A 21,623-nucleotide genomic window follows, 5' to 3' on the forward strand; every position below is an offset into this window, starting at 1 on the left:
ATATTGTATTAACTATATAAGTGGCTATTTGATTGGTAATTAGATATGTGGTGAATTTAACTAGGGATGAAGTCAAGTCTTATCCTTTATAAAACATACTGAATTGATAATGCCTATAGTTTTATTTGTGTTTTGTGGAAGATATTTTTTTTGAAACCTAGAATGCATGGTGTACACACATTATAACGTGTCCTTTGACTAGTATGCAGATTATTTGTTTACACTATTAGCATCGCCGATTGTTGTCCGCTCATTTTCTATCAAACTTCTTCGTCTCGTCTTCCTTTGTGTGCTGAAGACAAATGTGATGGGGGTATTCTCTAATCGGACCGTTCTCCATGGCTTCAGTAAGTAAACTGATTTTGTGCTCATATTTCGATTCAAGCAACAATCAAATAATTATTAAGCAAATTATATATATATAAAGACATGGATTTTGAGAAAGAAAAGCTCTTTCTCCACTAGACACACCTTTTCATCTACTTTTTGCTTCTTTTCCCATGTAGGTTCAATAATATGAATCCCCCAAAGAGCTGCTTGAGGTAAGTTTAAGTTTTGTGGTAACTTTGTGCTGGCATGGTCTGTTGTGGAAGAGAGCATTACCAACAATATTAAGTTTTCCTAGCAAAAAAAAAAAGCATTACCAACAAACTTTTTGCCATATATAAGAATCAACCGTAGATGCTCCAAGTCCAAGATCATGGAAGATGGAACCAAGACTACACCCACTGTTTACATCAACTGCATCGACACATTACAGTATTCCTTCGCCAGCCACCTCTCCATGGAACTCCGCCGGAAAGGTATTTCTACAAAATTTGTTAACTCCAAGGGGACTCTCGATGTGATAGAGAGAGCTAGCGCTTCAGTGGTTGTTTTCTCCAAGGACTGCTTATCCTCTGCCTCATACCTGGACAAGCTCGTGACGGTAGTACAATGCCAGAGGGAGAAAAAGATGCTGGTGGTTCCGGTATTCTATGGCATTAGTCCATCAGATGTGGTGATTCTGGAGCACGTGAGCTCGTTCTTAAAGGAGCAGATTAGAGCACTCCAGGAGATAAGAGAATTACTATTCCACCAGTCCAGGTAACTGTAGTACTTAGAGCAATTCCATTAGTGGTTGAAATGGTTGAGAGAGTATTTGATCATCATTATAATAATAATTTGCTGTAAATCTATCTTATTAAAACAGAAACATTATGTTGGACCTAACATTTATTTTGTAAGTTTTTAAATTAAATACACCTTTATACTTTATAGTTAAACATACATTAAGTCACTAATGTTTCTTTCTTTATACTACTATCCATGTTTCCAAATAATATACATATTTCTTTATACTACTATCAATGTTTCCAAACAATATATTTTTATACTACTATCAATGTTTCCAAATAATACAATAATTAATCTTAGTTATTTTATATCTATCATTTTCTCTTTAAAATTTTGTAAAAACGTCATAATTTCATAAATTACAAAATAGTGAACTTTAAAATTTCGATTATAAGATTACAAATTATGAAACTATTACAATTTAAATCCAATTAGATTACATATCGGTCATCCATCAGTTCAATCAGTTAGTCTCGGGTTTTAGTGATTTTTAATATGAATATTTAAAAAACATAAATTGAATTGTCAGATCTCCGGATTAACCGGTATAATCACAATCGGGTTGAATTTAAAAATACTGATTTAAATGCAAAAATATTTTAAATACACACTCTTTATAAATAACCAAAATATTTGTTAAATTATTAGTGAAATTTTTCATCGTAAAATATAGTAATTACTTAAAGCAAATAAAAAAGGCTAAGCTAGTTATAATAGGCCAACTGGACATACGTAGCTTTAATTTGTTGCAAAAGTACCTGAAAAAAAAAAGTGTCTTCTTATCTCTCTTCATCATGTATTTATCTCACTTACTTTTTCATTTTCCAAATACTTTTAGTTGTCAGATACTTTATTAGATACACGTGTCTTTAGAACAGAAAATTATAACGAAATATAAGAAACATTTTCTTAAATTTTAATTAAAAAAAATTAAGAACCGATTCTTAAATAATTAGATTTATTTTTAAAAGTTAAAGACTACATCAAATTTCTATAAATTAGCTTTATTTTCTTATGTATTTTAAGTAAAAAAACTAAAGCTCTGCTGGCCGTATAATCTATAAAAAAAAAAAATTAGTGAAACAAACTGATTAATAAATTTTTCAACAAATAACAAATGATATTTCCATCCGGATCAAAAAATAAAACGTAGTAGAGTTTTAATAAGTCTCTAGGATAAAACATGCGCTATGCGTATGGTGAACTTATATAATAAAAATTAAAACTATATAGTATTGACAAATTAAATATGTATATGTGTTTTAATTTTTTAAGATGCATACAATTGTGTTTTCTTTATATAATTATTTACATGTTGGTTTGAGCATTCGTAATTATAATAGTGGACCAAAATCTATTTTGAATTTATAATGAGCTTGATAGATTTGAACTTATAATTTTTATCACCCTGTTTATATTTATAAAAATCGTAATATGGTCATCAAGTGAATTTTATTACAAAAGCATGTTTTACAATTTTTTTAATACTTTACTTTAACATCATGAAGAATTATTTTAATGGTTTTAGAACCAGCATTTTAGTATTGTTTTCAAAATCAAATTATTTTAACCTTAATCTTCTACATAGTTTTGAAGAGTTTCAATTGGACGACTAAATTGATGCAGCATATTTTCTTGTTTTAAGTCATTGAATATATATATATATATATTTATATATATATATATATATATTATATTTAATTTGAATATTTGTTAAATAAAAATCAATATTAATATAATTTTATGATTGTTTGTATCTTGTTATAATAAAACAAATTAAGCAATTGATCACAAAATTTTCAAAATAGGATTTTAAAATTTTTAATAATTTATGGTTGTTTAGAAAATCAAAATATAACATATAAAAAAAATCTAATTTTTATTAGATGGTTAATGTGATTGTTTAATATCTTTTAATAATATAAAGTTAAACAAAAAGAGTTAAGATACAAAAATTGTTATCAAATATTTATTATTCATAATCATTAGTCGTCATATATATGTTAATATTATTAGGTTATTTTATAGCTTTTATTTAAGGAAAGTGTGAGAATATTATTTTGAATACTATTTGTCGATTTGATAGTTAGCTTAATAAAGAATATAATATAAATTAAGATGGATCCGTAACTACAAAATAATGTTGTAATGTTTCTCAATTAAATATATAAGAGATGTTAAACCATTGATCGTTATTTTTTAACAGAATAATTTTAACAGTTTTAATTTTATAGCTAAACTGACTGTTTAATTTATTTTAATAATATAAAATTATACAAAAAATGATAGAAGATATACAAATTGTTATCGAATCTTATGTATAAGAACCATTAATTTTCATATATATATTAGTGATATTTAGTAATTCTGTAACTTTTATTTAAGGGATAAGAAAAAACAATTTATAGAAATTATATTTAATCAATTTTTAATTGACTGTGTAAGTGACACCTGGCGAAATTAGTGTGAATGTATTAAAGTCAATGATTTTCTTTGAGTTTAATGCGAACAGGGAGGAATTGGACGATTCTGAACTTGTTGATGAGATTGTCAAAAGTGTTTATGAGAAACTCTTTCCCATGGGAAAAATTGGAATCAACACGAGGCTGCTGGAGTTTGAGAACTTGGTTTGCAAGCAACCATGGGGTATCCGTCGCATAGGAATATGGGGAATGCCTGGCATTGGCAAGACAACGCTTGCTAAGGCAGTTTTTGACCATATATCTGGAAGCTATGAAGCTTCTTGTTTTATCAAACATTTTGACAAAGATTTCCATGAGAAGGGACTTCATTCTTTGTTGGAGGAACATTTTGGGAAAATTTTGAAAAAATTGCCTTGCCTCCCTAGGGACAAGTTTAACAAGAAGAGAACTCTTGTTGTTCTGGATGATGTGCAGAGTCCGTCAGTTGCCGAGTCTTTCCTCAGAGGGTTTCCTTGGTTTAGCCCGGGAAGCCTAATCATCATAACTTCAAGAGATAAACAAGTGTACCGCCATTGTCAGATAAATCATGTCTATGAGGTTCGGAGCTTAAACGAGAAGGAATCTCTGCAGCTATTCTCTCAGCGTGCATTTGGAGAAGACATAAGAGATCAAGAACTCCTGAAACTGTCAATGGAAGTGATAGATTATGCTAATGGAAATCCATTCGCTCTCAGCTTTTACGGAAAAGAGCTCAAGGGAAAGAAACCGTCAGAAATGAAGACCACGTTCCTCAAACTCAAGCGGCCCACGCCAGATAAGATTCATGATTTATTCAAGAGAAGCTACGAAGAACTTAATGATAGCGAGAAGGACATTTTTCTGGACGTTGCTTGTTTCTTCAATGGAGAAGATGTTGACTATGTTATGCAGCTGCTTGAGGGATGTGGTTTTCTTCCACATGTTGGGATTGATGTTCTTGTGGAGAAGTGTCTGGTGACTATTTCAGACAACAGAGTAAACATGCATAATCTCATCCAAGACTTTGGCCGAGAAATCATCAACGAGAGGCTTAGCAGACTGTGGGAACCTTGGAGCATCAAATCTCTACTTGAAGATGACGAATTCAAAGAAGAACGTGCACTGGTCAGTCATATTCTAGCAAATTTTATAATGCAAAACTATTTTATTAGTTAGCCAACTTATCTGCTTCGCTTGTATATATATATATATTTCAGGAGACTGAAGACATAGAAGGAATATCTCTGGACATATCGAATTTACTCTTTGATGTGAAGCCCACTGCTTTTAATAATATGCTAAGCCTTAGATTACTGAAGATTTATTGTTCCAGTTATGAAAAAGATAGTGGACTCCGCCTTCCAAAAGGACTTGAGTCTCTTCCTAATGAGCTAAGACTTCTCCACTGGGAGAACTATCCTTTGCAATCCTTACCACAAGACTTCGACCCATGCCACCTTGTAGAACTCAATTTGTCTTCCAGTCAGCTTCAGAAACTTTGGGAAGGAACCAAGGTAGGCAAACTACTAATTTAGTCTTTTTTATCAACTTTATGTTTATTCCTTTTTCTAATTATAATGTTCTGTTCAGAATCTCAAGATGTTGAAGATGGTTAAGCTTTGTCATTCCCAGCAGCTGACTGAGATAGACGATATATGTAAAGCTCAAAATATCGAGAAAATAGATCTACAAGGCTGCACAAAGTTGCAGAGGTTTCCAGCCACGGGTCATTTACAGCATCTCCGAGTTGTGAACCTTTCAGACTGCAACGAGATCACAAACTTGCCTGAGCTTTCATCAAATATTGAGGAATTACATCTCCAGGGAACTAGCATAGGAGAGTTACCAGTATCCATTCTCTCCCTCTTCAAACAAGCTAAGTTGAACCGAGAGCTTTCCAATCTTATAACAAATTACTCAGGTGTTTCAAGTGACTTAGAAGATAGCCTGGTCAGACTCATCGTACCAAATCCGTGCAAACTTGTTTTCCTGAATATGAAATATTGTTCTCATTTGAAGAGACTACCTCAAATGGTTGATATAGAATCTCTTCAAGTTCTTGATCTGTCTGGATGCTCGGAGCTCGAGGTTATCGGGGGTCTCCCAAGCAACCTGAAGGAGCTATATGTTAATGGCACTTCCATAGAAGAACTTCCACAGCTTCCCTTGAGTATAGAAATTTTGAATGCACATGGTTGTGTGTCTCTTATTTCAATTCCTTTTGATTTCAAGCGGCTTCCTAGGTACTACACATTCAGCAATTGCTTTGATCTCTCTCCAGAAGAGGTCAGCGAATTTGTAGAGAACGCTCTGGATAATGTGGAAAGCATTGCCAGAGAGTGTCAGCAGGTACCTCTCTCTCTCTCTCTCTCACACACACACACACACACACACACACACACACATTGTTGTATCTGATTTATATTGGCTTGCGGCTACAGGAACTCAGCAAATCACTGGCTTTCAGCTTCACTGTGCCTTCACCTACGAGTACATATTTCACATGTGATTTGCAACCAGGCTCTTCCGTGATGATACAGCTGAATTCTTCTAGAAGAAGCACGCTAGGATTTGCTATTTTTGTCCAAGTTTCGTTTTCAGAGGATTACCAAGAGGCTAGTGGTTTCGGAATTAGTTGTGTTTGCAGATGGAAAGACAATAAATGCGTCTCTCATTGGATGGAGAAAAGTTTTCATTGTTGGACTCCAGAGGAAGGTCTTCAGATGGATCACACGTTTGTCTTCTGTGATTTCAATATGCATCCGAGTACTTGTGAAGAAAATGATGACCCTAGTATATTAGCTGGTCTTCTCGTCTTTGAATTCTTTACTCTTAACAAGCAGGAGAAGATTCTAGATGAGAGTTGTACAGTCAAGAAATGTGGAGTCCATGTGTTTACTGCTGCAAGTGAAGATGCGAGTTCCAACATAACTCGGCCGATTACGTCCTCGAATCACCAGCATAAGCTTTTTTATCAGGAAGTTGAGCAAGTGTTGAGGGTCATCTATGATGATTTAGACGAGAAGAATATAAATGTATTTCATTACATCACAAGTCTGTTCAATGATGAGGATGATGATTTATTGGCAGCGCTTATAGCTAGCATTGGTGTGCGGATTAGTTATGTTCCCGGGGTCTTAGCCAGTAAGTATCTGCTAAAAATATCTCCCCGTGGTATTTCTATGCTACATGGTTTATTACAGAAAATAAGTAGAGAGATTGCACATAAACAATCAGTAGACATGGCTTCTTCTTCTTCTTCTTCTTCTTCTTCTTGCATTTGGAAATACGATATCTTCACAAGTTTCAGTGAGGAAGATGACTGCAGTAATAAAATCAGTCACCTTCTTCCGAAACTGGAATGCAAAATGAAGAGAGGCAAGTCGGTTGGCCCAGATCTTGTCAAAGAAATAAGAGAATCGAAGGGTTTGATTGTGGTGCTCTCAAATAACTACGTTTCTTCGACTAGGTGTTTGGATGAGTTGGTAGAGATTATGAAGTGCAAGGAAGAGTTGGCTCAAACGGTGGTGCCGATCTTCTACAACGTGGTTCCTTCTGATGTTAGAGAACAAGCTGGACACTTTGGAAGGGTCTTTGATAATACGTGCATGGGAAAATCAGAGGATGAGAAACAGAAATGGGTGCAAGCTTTGACCGATGTAGCTAATATCGCACGAGTGGATGCTCAAAAGAGGTATGTTTTGGTCCCATTTGTCATAAGCGTTATCTTAAATATCTCCGATGATTTTACAGGAAATCCAAATCCCCTATATATTAATCCTGGAACATTGTAACATTGTTTGGTAGCCACGTGTCATCATGAGAATTATTTTGAGGATTGTTAGAGAAATAAATTGGTCCATCTACACATATATTATAGTTTTTATTAAATAACTATTAAATCAATTATTAATATACAAAAGAATATTCTCTATTGTTTCCTTAAATAAAAGTTACGGAACTTCCTAATATGATTGACATATATATCACCATTAATGATTATAAATAATAAAGATTTGATAATAATTTTTTTATCCTCTATACTTTTCGTTTAATTTTATTTGTTAAAATAAATTAAATAATCACATTAAGCATATAATAAAAAAAATTATATTTTTTCTTATATGTTGTATTTCGAATTTTTTAAAACGATTATAAATTACTAAAAATGGTACAAGTCTCACACTGAAAATTTTGTGATCAATGGTAACTTTTTTTCAGTTCAGCCTATCATTTTTAATGGGTCTTGAACATTTTTTAATGATTAACTAAATAAATCACGTACATACAAGAAAGTGTTTTGGTTTAAAAATTGTTGCATACCCAAAATCAGTATGAACCATCATCACTTTCATTTAAAATTTGGTTACAATAAAAAATATATGGTTGGGAAAAAAATCCGAATCCAAATAACCGAACAAAATCCAATCTACAAAATAGTATAGAACTTTAATCAATTTGGTTAGATATATGAACATGTTTAAAATTTTGGTATCTAAAAACCAGAACCGAACCCGATTCAGACCAAAATATTTTGGGTATCCGAGTATATTCGAATTAAATTTATATACTTAAATATATTATTTAAAAAAATAATATCTCAAAGAAATATACAAAATACTTAAGATGTTTTTAAATTGTCCAAAATATTTAGAAATATATAAAAATAGTAAAAATTATATATTTAAAATAACTAAACATTACTCAAAATACCAAAATACTAAAAATATCTATTCATTTTTTATCCAAATATTTAAGTTAAACCAATTTTTAATGTTAAATTTAAGTATTTTGGTATACATTATTCAAATTTATATGTAACATATTATTTTTATTTTTATGTTTTGAGAAATTTAAAGTATATATGAACTTTAAGTATTTAAAAAATTAAATGGGTTATCTGAATCTAAAACCAAACCGAACATATAAAGATTCGAACCAAATTTGCAAAGATCCAAACTGAACCTAACCAAACCAAATGATACCTACCCACATGTCATCCCTAATCAAATGTAAAAAAAAATTATTGATAACAAAAAAATGTATTATTTATTTAGATAAAACATATTTAAAAAAAAGTTCACCCCGCGCAAAGCGCGGGTTATCATCTAGTAAGACATATATTTTTTAACCATCACAATGACGTTGATGGTGTTATGTGAACCATATATTTCGTATAGTTTTCGATACGTTATGTTTGTTCAAATGTATAGTCACGTTCATGTAAATTAATCACTGATACATTTTGTTTATGCTTGTGCAATGATATTTCTCCATGTCAGGGATAATGAAGGAAAAATGAAAAAGAATTTGCGTCACCCACAGACCCAACCATCGACAGAAGCTTGGGCTTGGGGTCTGGGAAGGGCGTGTCAGTTTACAGGGTCATTTTTCACGAAAGAGAGTTTGCCGGCGTTGTTGGTATCTACTTTTTATAAACCCTGGCAATCTTCTAGGTTCGATTCTAACCTTTGACTTTTATTCTCAATATTTTAAAAGACTAGTACAAAATGGGGGATTATTGCTGTTGTTGTTTATAGATCTATACTAATCAGGGTCGGCTGTGCGCATTCCTTTAAGGTTTGTTCTATCAAATCTCTTCTACACACCCTTGGGTCTTTTAATGGTTTGTCTGTGGAGTTTGATTAAGAGCATCTCCAACCCGCTCCATAATTTACTCCAAATTGAGAAATTGAGTTAAAAATAGAGTGAAAAATTGAGTGATGATCAAAAAATAAAAGCATTATTCCATAAATGGGTCTTTTAATGCTTTTATGTTTTGGTCATCACTCCATTTTCAACTCTATTTCTTAATTTTGAGTAAATTATGGAGTGGAGTTGAAGATGCCCTAAGTAATGTTATTCTTGTCTTCCTTGATTTTATTCATAAAGAAAAAAGAAAGTTAAATATGACTTACAAATAGATTAATCAGTTCACTACAGTTTTGAAAAGGTATATAAATAACATAATAATTAAAAGTAAATATAATTCAAATATGAATAGAGAAAAAGAGAACTAATTCAAATATGAATAGAGAAATACTCATTAGTAACAGTAAAACAACTCTTTTATTCTTTTTTACAAAAAAAAACAACTCTTTTATTCTACTATAAGATGAAAAAGTTCAAAATAGTATTAACTAAAAGGAAAAGGACAAAGTTGTTTTAAATTATAAATAAAAAGTAAATATAATAATTTAAAAAGCTATTTTAAAGTATGTAAATAATCAATTATATATTAATATATATAATATGATTTAATATATAAGTGAAGTGGTTAGTGTTAGAATTTAAAATTTGTGGGTAAATTGTCTTTTGTTTAATAGACGGGAAATGATAGCTATATACACGAAGTATTGAAGTATATGTTATGCATAACAACATCACTCAATTTAATAATATTATGTACATAACATCACAAATTTAATTTCATTAATCCAAAAAAACGACGTGGTCATTGGAGACTTTAACTTCATTTGATTCTTTCATCGATCAATTAAAATCCGACTTATTTAACCGTAATTTACCTAAAATTTGGCTCAGTCCAGCCCAATAAACAAATTGAAACTTGGCCATGAATATTTAAAACGGCCCAAGAAAAAAGTTAAGATATCAGGGATGTTGTCTCGAGGCCTGGGCATTTCGAGTATCGGTTCGGTTCAGGTATTTCGGGTTTTGGATATTTCGGATCTAGGAGTTTAGGACCCAATAAGGTAATTTCAAATTTTCGGTTCCGGTTCGGATCGTACCGGATCCGGATCAGGTCGTGTCTTAGATAGTTGGACCCACTCGGGTAACTAGAATTTATCGGTTCGATTTTGGATCGAATTCGGGTCGGGTTCGGTTCGGATTTGACCTAAAAAATACCTAAAAATACAAAAAAATATCTGAAAATATTAATATATCCGAAACTATTTGAAATTTTATATAAAATTTGTGTTTTTATTATATTAAAATGTGTATATATATTAAAATATGCGAAATACAAGAATAATTGGTTGTCTCCTAGTGGTTGATCTCCTTACTCTATAGACAAATAACCCGTCTTCAACTTTCCCTCGATTCATTTTATTTAATTTACATTATTAATTCGGGTACCCGTCGGGTTTCAATTGAAATTGGGGAAATATAAAGGATGTTGGTGAAATAGTATGTGTTATTGCCAAAATTGAGAGAGAGAGGAGTTAAACTATTTTGGGGTCTATTAACTTCTCTCTCAATTTTGGTCAATAACCTAACACGCTTTCACCGGCTTTATTTTTCTCTCACTGATTTGAATCAAAACTCTAGTTTTCTGACTTGGCTCTATTGTTGTAATGAGTTAAATTTTAGTTAAGTTACGGATGGATGGTCAGATTTTAATTGATCAAATGGAGAGAATTAAATTAAATTAACACTTCTGGCGTCCACGTCACCTTTTGGATTAATAAAATTAAATTCATAATGTTATTTACATAAACATCATTAAATTAACTGATGTTGTGATGTATGTTTTGTGTAATTAGGTATATGTTAGTTTATTTTTTGCATGGTTAGCATGTGACGGCCAATCTTTTATAACCAGCAATCATTTTTGCTTAATAAACAGGAGTACTTTAATATCAGCTGCATCTTCAAACTGGTGGAATAAATTTCTCCCATCAAGGTTTGGCATTAATTAGGAAGTGGGATAGTGGATGGTTTAGGGTTTGGCATTTAGGAAGTGGGATAGTGGATGGTTTAGGGTTTAGAGTAATTTAGTTATTTTAACTTTTAATTAATTTTATTATTTTGAAATATTTTTTTTGTTTTTATCATAATTTGTTTTGTGCTATCTAGAAGATTTTTTTCAAATATTAGTGTATAAGATATACAATTTCTGTTGTGATACATATAACAACTGTTTTGTTAGTTAAGAATAATTTCTATCATGCAGTGTTAGGGATCAACGCATGCAATAATACCAATCGGGTAGTTTCTTTTTTCTTTTTTCAATCGGGTAGTTTCTTAAGTATATGAGGACTAGCGTAAATGAAAACGAGACTTGATATATGTACACATCTATACATATTAAAACTGAATTACAAATAGAACTAACATTCTTTTCAACAAGGTACTGTATTAATTATCTTTCCATTTTTGCTTTACTTAACAATTTCATTGACTATATTATCTTAAAAATACATAACATCATTAATTATATTACTATAATAGTTAATCAACATTAACTTTGTACTAATTATAAAAATCAAAATAAAAAATAATCGGGTTTTGTATATGGTTAAAAGTTTGGTTTAGTCTGTCAAACTTAAAAAATATCTTACTTTCAATCGGTGAAAAACTACGTAGATAAACACATAATTCAAAGACATAATTAACGTGAACAAAATAATAACTTAAATAAACATAACAAAAATGTATTACATTTATTTTAATTTTCACTCCATATAACTATTTTACTAAATAAAAGACTCATTCTTTTTTTTTAATTTAATTTAGCCAAACACATAGAATTGTTTTTAGAATCAGTTAGGCATGCACATTCGGATACTCATTCATGTATGTATTGTTTCTTTCAGGTATCATTTTGTTTTATTTATTTTGACATAAAGCTCAGCCTAGATATTATAAATTTATGTATGGGTTTCGAGCTGGGCCATTCTTGGTCTGGATGAGTTCGGTTTTGATGTATAGAAACCTTTAAAAAATCCAAATAATCATTGTACCTGAAACGAGTTTGGATATTTGTACCAAAATAACTATATAACCCGATTCGGTCTGAGTTTTTTGAATATAATTAGTTACTATATCTTGACCTGCACTTTTAAATTGTAGGATTATTTTGTTTAACAAATTTGTTTTTAATAGAAATTATAATTCCAAATATACTTTATATATTTTGTGAAGTTAAAATTTGTTTTATTTGTTTTTATGGTCTACTAAATTTCTTGGATTGGAAAGAACTATGACCCACTCTTATACTATTTTAATTAAATAACTAAAATTAATATGACAAATATTTTATTAAAATTTGTAATTTTATTTTTGTTATAACTGCATTGTTTATTCTTCTATCTTAAATTTATGAATAGAAGATGCAATTTTATTTTGTCATATTGGTTTGCGTTTGTGAAAATAATTTTAAACATATATCTCATATATAATTGACACATCGATTACATACAGATGTATGATACATGCAGTCTGGATACATGTAACAAATACATAACAATTTTATGGAATATCCATCCTTTATTATTTTAAAAGTACTTTCCTATATCTACAAAACAATATTATTAAACTACCATAGTTACAAACTTCAAAATACTTGGGATTGTATAACTAAGTGAATTGACTGACAGTTTTTAACATAAATTTATAAGAATTTAGTCAAAAAAAAAATACTCGGGATTGTATAACTCAGTGAATTGTGCTAATATTGGTCGACGGTGAATTATGATGATTGAATTGGTTAGTATAACCAAGAAAAGAATAATGTAATTAGTTAGATGTCAGTGGCTCCAAAAAACGTAAAAAGTGAAAGTATATTACATACTCATTAATGTAAAAGTGAATTCCGATTGGTTATATTTACTGCTGGCGTCTTTTTTAGAGAAAAAAAAACAGAAGTAAGAAAAGATAGCAGTATGAATTCAATTTTAATAGTATAGATATAATAACACATCTAAAATATATAACACTAATCATGAAAAAACAAATATCAGTGTATAAAACGTAATATATTAGCTGCTCAAGCTCTGGTTTGTTTGTCTTTATTCTTAACCACATATAGGACTTTAAATATAGTCAGAAAACTACAGAGTGTATTCAGTCTCTCACATATAATAGCTCTTACAGATCATACCATCAGCGACGGGGCAAATCCTCGGCGTAGAATATAGCAACGGAGGTGGAGAAGAGATCGTGTTCGGGACGTCACCTCTCCAAGGGTTGCCGGGGGATTTCATCTACAAAATAATATCGTTAACCAGTCCACGTGACGCGTGGAACGTTGCTTCGGTTTCGAATTTTTTTGCATCTGCGGCCAAGGACGATAAGGTATGGGAGGGGTTTCTTCGGCCGGACTATTCTTCTCTGATTCCTCAATCAATAAGTTTCTCATCCAAAGAACAAGTCTATTCCTATCTTTGCGATCACTTTTTGATCGAGGATGGCAAAAAGGTAAGAATGGTTGTATTTCAGTAAAAATATGTACAGTTGCTCAATGGAATCGTACTGACAAAAGTATACATCTTGTATATCTTCCTATTGAATAGTCTGACTGTTTTGAGGCTTTTTCATGGTTTCCGATAATCAAAGAGCTTCTGGTTAGAGAAAGAGAGTGGAAAAGGGTGTTTCATGCTATCTGCGAGGGAACTCTCGATAATATGGGGAGATACTCAGGAGCGAAGAGAGAGAGTAAGCATTTAGTGTTTTTCTTTTCCAGTTTTAGTGTACAATTACAAGAAGGGAAATTTGGACTCATATACATAGTAGGAATCATATTGATAGTATAACTATAGAATATTTTAGGCTATGATATTTATGAATTAATTTCTATATTGCCCTTTCTTACTTTCATCTCATCTTTTTAATAAAGTTTATAAGTTTAAAAATTACTTATTTGAATTTCTTAATTACCTATAAAAATTATAGACTTTTTTCTGTATATGACATGTTTTAGATGTTGTAAAACGGACATATATTTGTAAACTACTCTAATTTTCTTCATAATTTCTATCCCTGTATCATACGTCATATGTTTCATACTATTTTAAATTACAGTCTAGTATGATAAAAAAAAATTCTCTTCTTTTGTAATTTATATCTCCTTCTTTGCCTCGTGATTCTTCTTACTCACTACTTGATGAGTTACACTGTTTTGTTCTCCAACACTGTCGCCACTCATCATCTCTCTCTAAAGAAATTTTAGAGAATTTCATATATACAAAGTTTGTGGGTGTGTCGAGTATTCTATATCATAATATGTATATCATAGTCACGTAATATATAAGGGTTTGAGTTTATGGTTTGGGTATATGGTTTGTGTTTAGGGTTTGGGTTTATGGTATATGGTTTGGGTTTAGGGTTCAGAGTTTGGATTTAGGGTTTATGGTTTAAGATTTGGGTTTAGGGTATATGGTTTTGAGTTTAGAAATATATAGTTTGGGTTTAGGGTTTAGGTTTAGATTTAGGATTTGGGTTTTGGGTATATAGATTTGTGTTTGTTTTTTTGTCTCTGCCTATTACTATATGGTTTGGGTTTAAGGTTCAGAGTTTGGGTTTAGGGTTTAGGGTTTATGGTTTAAGATTTGGGTTTAAGGTATATGGTTTGGGTTCAGGGTTTAGGTTTAGATTTAGGATTTGGATTTAGGGTATATAGATTTTTGTTTGTTTCTTTGTTTTGCCTATTACTAAAGAAATTTTAGAAAATTTCATGTGTACAAATTTTGTTGGTGTGTCGAGTATTCCATACCATAATATGTATAGCATAGTCATTTAATGGATAAAAGTTTGGGTTTAGGGTTTAAGATTAAGGTTAGGATTTAGGGTATATGGTTTGGTTTAGGGTTTAGGGTTTATGGTTTGGGTTTAGGGTTCAGAGTTTGGGTTTATGGTTTATGGTTTGGGTTTAGGGTATATCATTTGAGTTTAGAGTTTGTGTTTAGGATTTTAGATTTGGGTTTAGGGTATATGAACTTGTGTTTGTTTATTTGTCTTTGTCTATAATATATGATTTGGGTTTATGATTTCTCTCTCAATTTATTATACTATACTGTATTTTAAATTACAGTATAGTATGATCCGTTCTTTTTTTCTTTCTTTTGCACTTTGTATCTCTTCTCTGTCTCTTGATTCTTCTTATTCACTACTTAATCAGTTACATCGTTTTGTTCTCCAACACTATCGCCACTCATCAGCTCTCTCTAAAGAAATTTTAGAAAATTTCATAATTCAAAATTTGTAGGTGTGTCGAATTTGTGTTTGTTTATTTGTCTTTGTCTATAATATATGATTTGGGTTTAGGGTTTCTCTCTCTTTCTCTCAATTTATTATACTATACTGTATTTTAAATTACAGTATAGTATGATACATTTTTTTCTTTTTTTTTGCACTTTGTATCTCTTCTTTGTCTCCTGATTCTTCTTATTTACTACTTAATCAGTTACATCGTTTTGTTCTCCAACACTGTCGCCACTCATCAGCTCTCTCTGTAAAGAAATTTTAGAAAATTTCATAATTCAAAATTTGTAGGTGTGTCGAATTTTTCCATACCATAATATGTATATGTATAACATAGTCATGTAATGGATAATGGTTTGGATTTATGGTTTAGGATTAGAGTTTTGGTTTAAGGTATATGGTTTGAGTATATGTTTGGGTTTAGGGTATATAGTTTGGGCTTATGGTTCAGAATTTGGGTTTAGGGTATATGGTTTAGGGTTTGGGTTTAGGGTTTGGGTTTAGGGTATATAGTTTGGGTTTAGGGTTTAGGTTTAGGTTTAGAGTTTAGGAGTTGGATTTAAGGTTTACGGTTTGGGGTTTAGAGTTTACATTTATGTTTGGAATAATCTATTTTATATCTATTTTGTATATAGAATAATATATAGTCCGGCGTTTGAAATACACACATTTACTCTCACGCTCACTCTCCGTAAAGGACTATAGTGTCTTATTTTGTTGCAAATTGACACACTTTTTTTTGCATGGCTATATTCTTAATTGTTAGAGCCCATATGAATATTGAGCAAATTGACCCTTACAAGATACTGTTGGAAATTTAGGAAAAATTATTTTAAGTGCATCCAATATATTTTGTTTTCAGTTAGTGCCCCCATTAGTACTGAGCGCCCCTGAAGATACTGTTGTACTTTGTTGAACTCTGCTGAACTCACGCTCTTAATTGTACTATGTTTTCTTATCTCTTCCTCACTTGGCTTCTCTTGTCAATCTCTCATTCTCTCCGTCTAGCTCTGTGTTACACATCTCTTGTTTTCTAAGTGTTTTGTATTTGTCTGTGAAACAAGAAGACTTAGGGAGAGCACTGAATGCTACATTGTTATTTTGATCCAACTCTTTCTCTTCTCTAGTTTAAATTGAATAGTTTACAATCTTACACACACATTCATGTTTTATAGTAGATTACAAATTACACTCACATACACATTCTTACAATCTCTGTAGTCCATGCCCCTTAGGTCACTAGATTAGTACAAACAAGTTTTGCTAACTCCTATTATTCTTTTTCTCTTTAGAGTATAACTTCTGATTTCACAACCAAGTCTCGTTAGTTTATTTTGCTTCTTCTTTGTTGTTATTCTTCTTCTCACTAATTTTTCTTTACTCTTCTTTTGTAGGCATCTATAAAAGGTTCCACCTCAACAGATACTAACGAGTATTGGCAGTGGATTTCAATTCCTGAAGCTAGGTACTCATTTTCCCTCATTATTTCAGCATTTCGGTTTAAATCTGGTTTTGATTTGAGCTCTGTTTGGTTTGGTTTGTTAGGTCTAAGAAAATTTTAACTGAAATTAACCAAAATTAGTTTTATTTGGTTTATTTTCGGTTTGGTTTGTATTTTATTCAGTTTAATATGGTTTTATTTGTATATGTTCAGTTCAATCAAGTTGTTTTTTTAGTTTTGTTCTAACTCAGTTACAGTTATATGATTTATAAACATAAAATAAATCACCATTTGATATTATATTTTTTAATATTTAAACATAAAGTCAAACATCAAGATAAAAATTTGGAAGATTTAATCTAATAATTTTATACTATCATTTTAACCTAATATAAATATCATAAATAATTTTTCGATTTTGATGACAGTGTTTGCTATTCATATCTATTATTTTATTATTGGTGGTGTTTTTTCTATTCACTTAGCAGGAGTATATATATAATTACGATCAGTTATTTAGATTAGATGGTTAAATATCTTAAATATCTTTAAAAAAATTATTATTAGTAATCTACTTAAATAAACACTTCATTTTTTTGGTTCTATTTGGATGAAAACCAAACCAAACCAAATTATTTGGATTAACAAAACTGTTAACCAAATGGTTGGGACATAGACAGAATCGCTGCAACATATACTTTTGTTTGGGTCGGTTTGTGTTTGATTGGATCGGTTTGGGTGTGACTGTTCAGTTCATTTTTTGACACCCCTAATGTTAGCATTAATGTGTTTGGAGGGAGTCGTTTGGTGATAACTGATTAAACCAAAAATATTTTCCAATTTGTTGTTATGCAGGTTTGAAAAAGTAGCTGTGCTGCGTGATGTATGTTGGTTTGAGGTTCGAGCCAAGACGAATTCTCGCCTTCTATCTTCTGGAACTCGTTACTCGGCTTACATTGTGTTCAAGATGAGAGATAAATGTCATGGATTCCAGAATACGCCAATAGAAGTTGAATTAAGTTTGGTCGGAATTGAACCTGCCAAAAGATTCATATATTTTGATGATGGGCCTACGGATGCAATGAAACCAGAGTGGAGGGAAGATGGATGGATGGAAGCAGAGCTTGGTGAATTCTTCAATGAAGAAAGTTGTGATGAAATTGAGTTAAGTCTTAAAGAAATTGAGATTCTTCGTTGGAAAAGTGGTTTGATCATTCAAGGAATTGAATTTCGCCCTCATCGGTAAACACTATTTTCGTGCGATGTAAGATATCATTCGGGCCTATTGTTTGCTTGAGTTTCATGTCTGAGCAAGCTGTGAAAAACTTAATTACTTGTATTGTAATTTCTTTTTTTATATTGTAACGTGAAAAAGATTAAGCTACCTTTGTAAATGTTATTGTGTTGTATTGCTTGTATTGTTTGGGACTACTTGATTATTCCTCTCTCTCCCCTATTGCTCTAACATCTCTCTAAAAGCAAGTTTTCTTTAATCATCTCGATGGTGGCTGGCTCAGGTGGCTTTCTCAGCACCCGAGCCGGACTTTTCTTTTGGTTTGTCCTCCGTTTATGACGAAGCCAAGATTGATGAAGCTTGGTGGAACCAGATCGTTTTGAGAAGTCTGTTGGTTTTTCTAATGATGGTGGTTGCGAGAGTTGTATGCATCTCTTCACTTTTTGATTCGGCTTCTCTCTCTTTTTCATGGTGTTATCCCCATATTTATCATATATTGGTTGGTCTCTTGGTGTATGATCCTTACCCAGCTTTGTTCATCTTTGATTGTCTCCAAAGTTGCATGCTTGTGTCTCCCTGGTGATCTCTTTGGTTCCCCTCCGATTCGTTCCTCTTCCTGCCCAGTCTATTCGTGGCTGGTTTTGTTCAGTTCGGACTGAGGCGCTTCTTGTCATCTACCAAGTTCTTGTTCAAAAACTCGTCCATCTGATGTGCTTCTATTTAGGCGTTCTCGAGTCACATCCTTGTAGACTCCGCCAATCCTAGGTGAATGAATGGTTATGGAAACCTTAGCTGGTTCTATCTTGCTGGGAATGAAGCATTTGTCGTGTTTTCACATCTATTAGCAGGGGTGGATGTTTAGGTACCCATTCGGGTTTCGGTTCGGGTCTATTCAGGTTTCGGATTTTCGGGATCAAAGATTTCAACCTCATTCGGATATTTCTAAATTTCGGCTTGGTTTCGATTCAAATCTTTGCGGGTTCGGTTCGGGTTTGGATAATCCATTTAAGTTATTTTTAAAATTTTTAAATGCATTTTATACTTTAAGCTTCACAAAATCTATAAACAAAATAACATATTACATATAAATTTGAATAACATATGTCAAAATACCAAAAACTTAACATATAAATTGGTTTGATTTGAATATTTGGATAAAGAATCAATAAATGTTTTATGTATTTTGGTGTTTTGAGTATACTCTAAATATTTAGACAAGTACTTTTGACTATTTGTATATATTTTCAAGTATTTTGACAATTTAAAAGTATTATATATATTTTAGATACTTTTTAATATACGTTAAATCTTAAAATAGTTAAAATATATATGTATATTAATCTAGTTCGGATACATTTGGGTATCCGAAATATTTCGGTTCGGTTTCAGTTATTTAACTATCAAAAATTTGAACCGATTTAGATATTTAATTAATTTCGGTTCGTATTTGGTACTACTTTTTGGATCGGATTCAGTTTGGTTTTTCGGATTCGGTTTTTTTGCCCACCCCTAACTATTAGTTAGTAGACCCGGTTTAGTTTCGGTTTAATAGTTTGGTTAAGTTTCCTTTTACTTAACCATTCTTATATATATGAACAAACTATACTTGTAAAAGTTAATTAAGATGAATAACAAACTTTTTCATATCATCTCTCTCTCTCAGCTCGAATCTTCATCTTCATCTTAGTTCGATATTGATTCAGAGTTAATATGGTATCAGAGCTCAACAAATTGTTCTTCCGCTTCGATTCATCACCATGAGCGTTCCGATCCATCTCATTTCTCGATTTCTCGCCATTCTGTTTGATGTGATTGGTGATTTTCTGGATTGGATCGTTTTCTGTTACTCCTTTTTGATTCTTCTTCTTTGCTGACATATTGCGATCGATTTCTTTTCGTTTTCTTTCGATTCACACTTTCTTTTCTTGAGCTCGTCTGTTATGATTGGAGATGGCACGTACAGTTTCACCGCTGCTCCAAATCCGCGTGATTTCTCTGGTGCATATGCGAAATACATAAGTATATATGTATATTAAGATTAAAATAAACATTTCTAAAAACATGTTGATGAAAAAAAAAACATATTCTACCCAAATAGTATAAACAAAATATATTTCATTTTCTTCTTACGATTACGAAGCATCACTTTGATGATATTAGTCAATTTTAAATTATTTATATATGTTTTCGTTAATTAAATTTTGCCAAAATAAACAAAGTTTCCTCTATATTCTTTGGTCTAAGATTATAAAGCATCCACTGCACTGATATTAAAGTATTTAGATAACTTTAATTCAAACTAAAAAATATTTATTAAAAAAATATGATCTCAGAACTTTTTTTGTGATTTGTTTGTCTATAATGTCATTTTCTAAAATGAATTTAAATGTTTCATAAATTAATACAAAATAATATAAAATAGCTTTATTATAACTTTCTGCCCGTAGGACGGGCCGATCCTAACAATAGAATATATGAAAGTTAAAACTATGAAAGCTGACGGTGAGGTGAAGTAAAAAAGAAATTTTGATTTTATTAAGTAACTGTAACTATGAAAATTGACACGTAACTGTGTAGAAAATTTAAATTGTTTTTTAACAAGATACAACCGATATTAAAACTATATGAGTAGAAAATTTCAAACTGAGATATTTTTAATGACATATAAATTATATTATATACCATATAAAAACTTAAAGTTAATTAAAAATTTTAGAATTTTTTAAATTGATATAAATTATATATTTTACAATTTTAATTTGTTTAAATCACTAAAATATATTATATATGTTTTTATTATTATTTTTTAAGTTGTAAAATAAAAATTGATTTATTTTAACAAATATTTTATAAAACTCTAAATACGTCTGCTACCTAGTGATATGTTATAAGTTAGTTTATACTAATTTATAAATTGAAAATATGTGTTACAGATGAATTTGTTTTACAATTAGCTCAAATTTGAGGGAAACTTTTTCGAATCGATATAAGCGATTCGAAAGCGTGGGTTTTTTTTTGAAATATAAACAAAGTTTTATATGAATAAGAATTTTGAAATTGTTATATGTTTATCTTACAAAGTCGTATTATAGTGAAAAAGTGAATATATTTAAAATTATATAATTTATGGATTATTTTATTGAAGATTTTTGTATGTACACTTTTATATAACTATGTTAGGTTTGGAATATTATCCGGATCCGAGAAACCAAATCAAAATTGAATTTAAAATATAGGTTTTGTTCAGATCCAGATTCACAGTAAAACACCTATTGTGTATTTTTTGGGACCCGTGGTTCACGGTTTGAGTCTTGATCGGATCCCGGTTCGAGTTTGGGTCATAACTGAGACTCGACTGGATACCTAAAATACCTAAATTTTTTTGCGTATATCTGGGTATTTCGAATATTTCTTCTATAGTATGAATATTATTTAAAGTTTTGGGTTT

General features: G+C 31.0%; 1 protein-coding gene across 4 annotated transcripts; it reads left to right on the plus strand.

Annotated features, from left to right (window-relative positions):
- The first annotated feature begins 200 nt into the window (after positions 1 to 200).
- Positions 201 to 18,372, plus strand: LOC108822348 (disease resistance protein RRS1B). 4 transcript variants are annotated; one of them, XM_056991795.1, is made up of 13 exons: positions 201 to 347; positions 507 to 542; positions 670 to 1,086; positions 3,629 to 4,682; positions 4,775 to 5,071; positions 5,148 to 5,906; positions 5,999 to 7,251; positions 8,840 to 9,013; positions 9,098 to 9,137; positions 13,395 to 13,718; positions 13,814 to 13,955; positions 16,895 to 16,965; positions 17,797 to 17,935. In XM_056991795.1, exons 2-12 carry the CDS (start codon positions 517 to 519, stop codon positions 16,927 to 16,929), a joined length of 4,521 nt encoding a protein of 1,506 aa, XP_056847775.1. In that variant the 5' UTR covers positions 201 to 347; positions 507 to 516; the 3' UTR covers positions 16,930 to 16,965; positions 17,797 to 17,935. The 4 variants fall into 4 exon arrangements, with proteins under 4 accessions (XP_056847775.1, XP_056847774.1, XP_056847776.1 ...); XM_056991794.1 differs by having other exon boundaries at positions 202 to 347; positions 13,857 to 13,955; positions 17,797 to 18,372; XM_056991796.1 differs by lacking the exons at positions 13,814 to 13,955; positions 16,895 to 16,965; positions 17,797 to 17,935 and adding an exon at positions 11,146 to 11,202 and having other exon boundaries at positions 202 to 347; positions 13,395 to 13,508.
- The last annotated feature ends 3,251 nt before the right edge of the window (positions 18,373 to 21,623 follow it).

This window comes from Raphanus sativus, chromosome 8 (genome assembly GCF_000801105.2).
Source record: "Raphanus sativus cultivar WK10039 chromosome 8, ASM80110v3, whole genome shotgun sequence".
NCBI classification, from domain to species: Eukaryota; Viridiplantae; Streptophyta; class Magnoliopsida; order Brassicales; family Brassicaceae; genus Raphanus; species Raphanus sativus.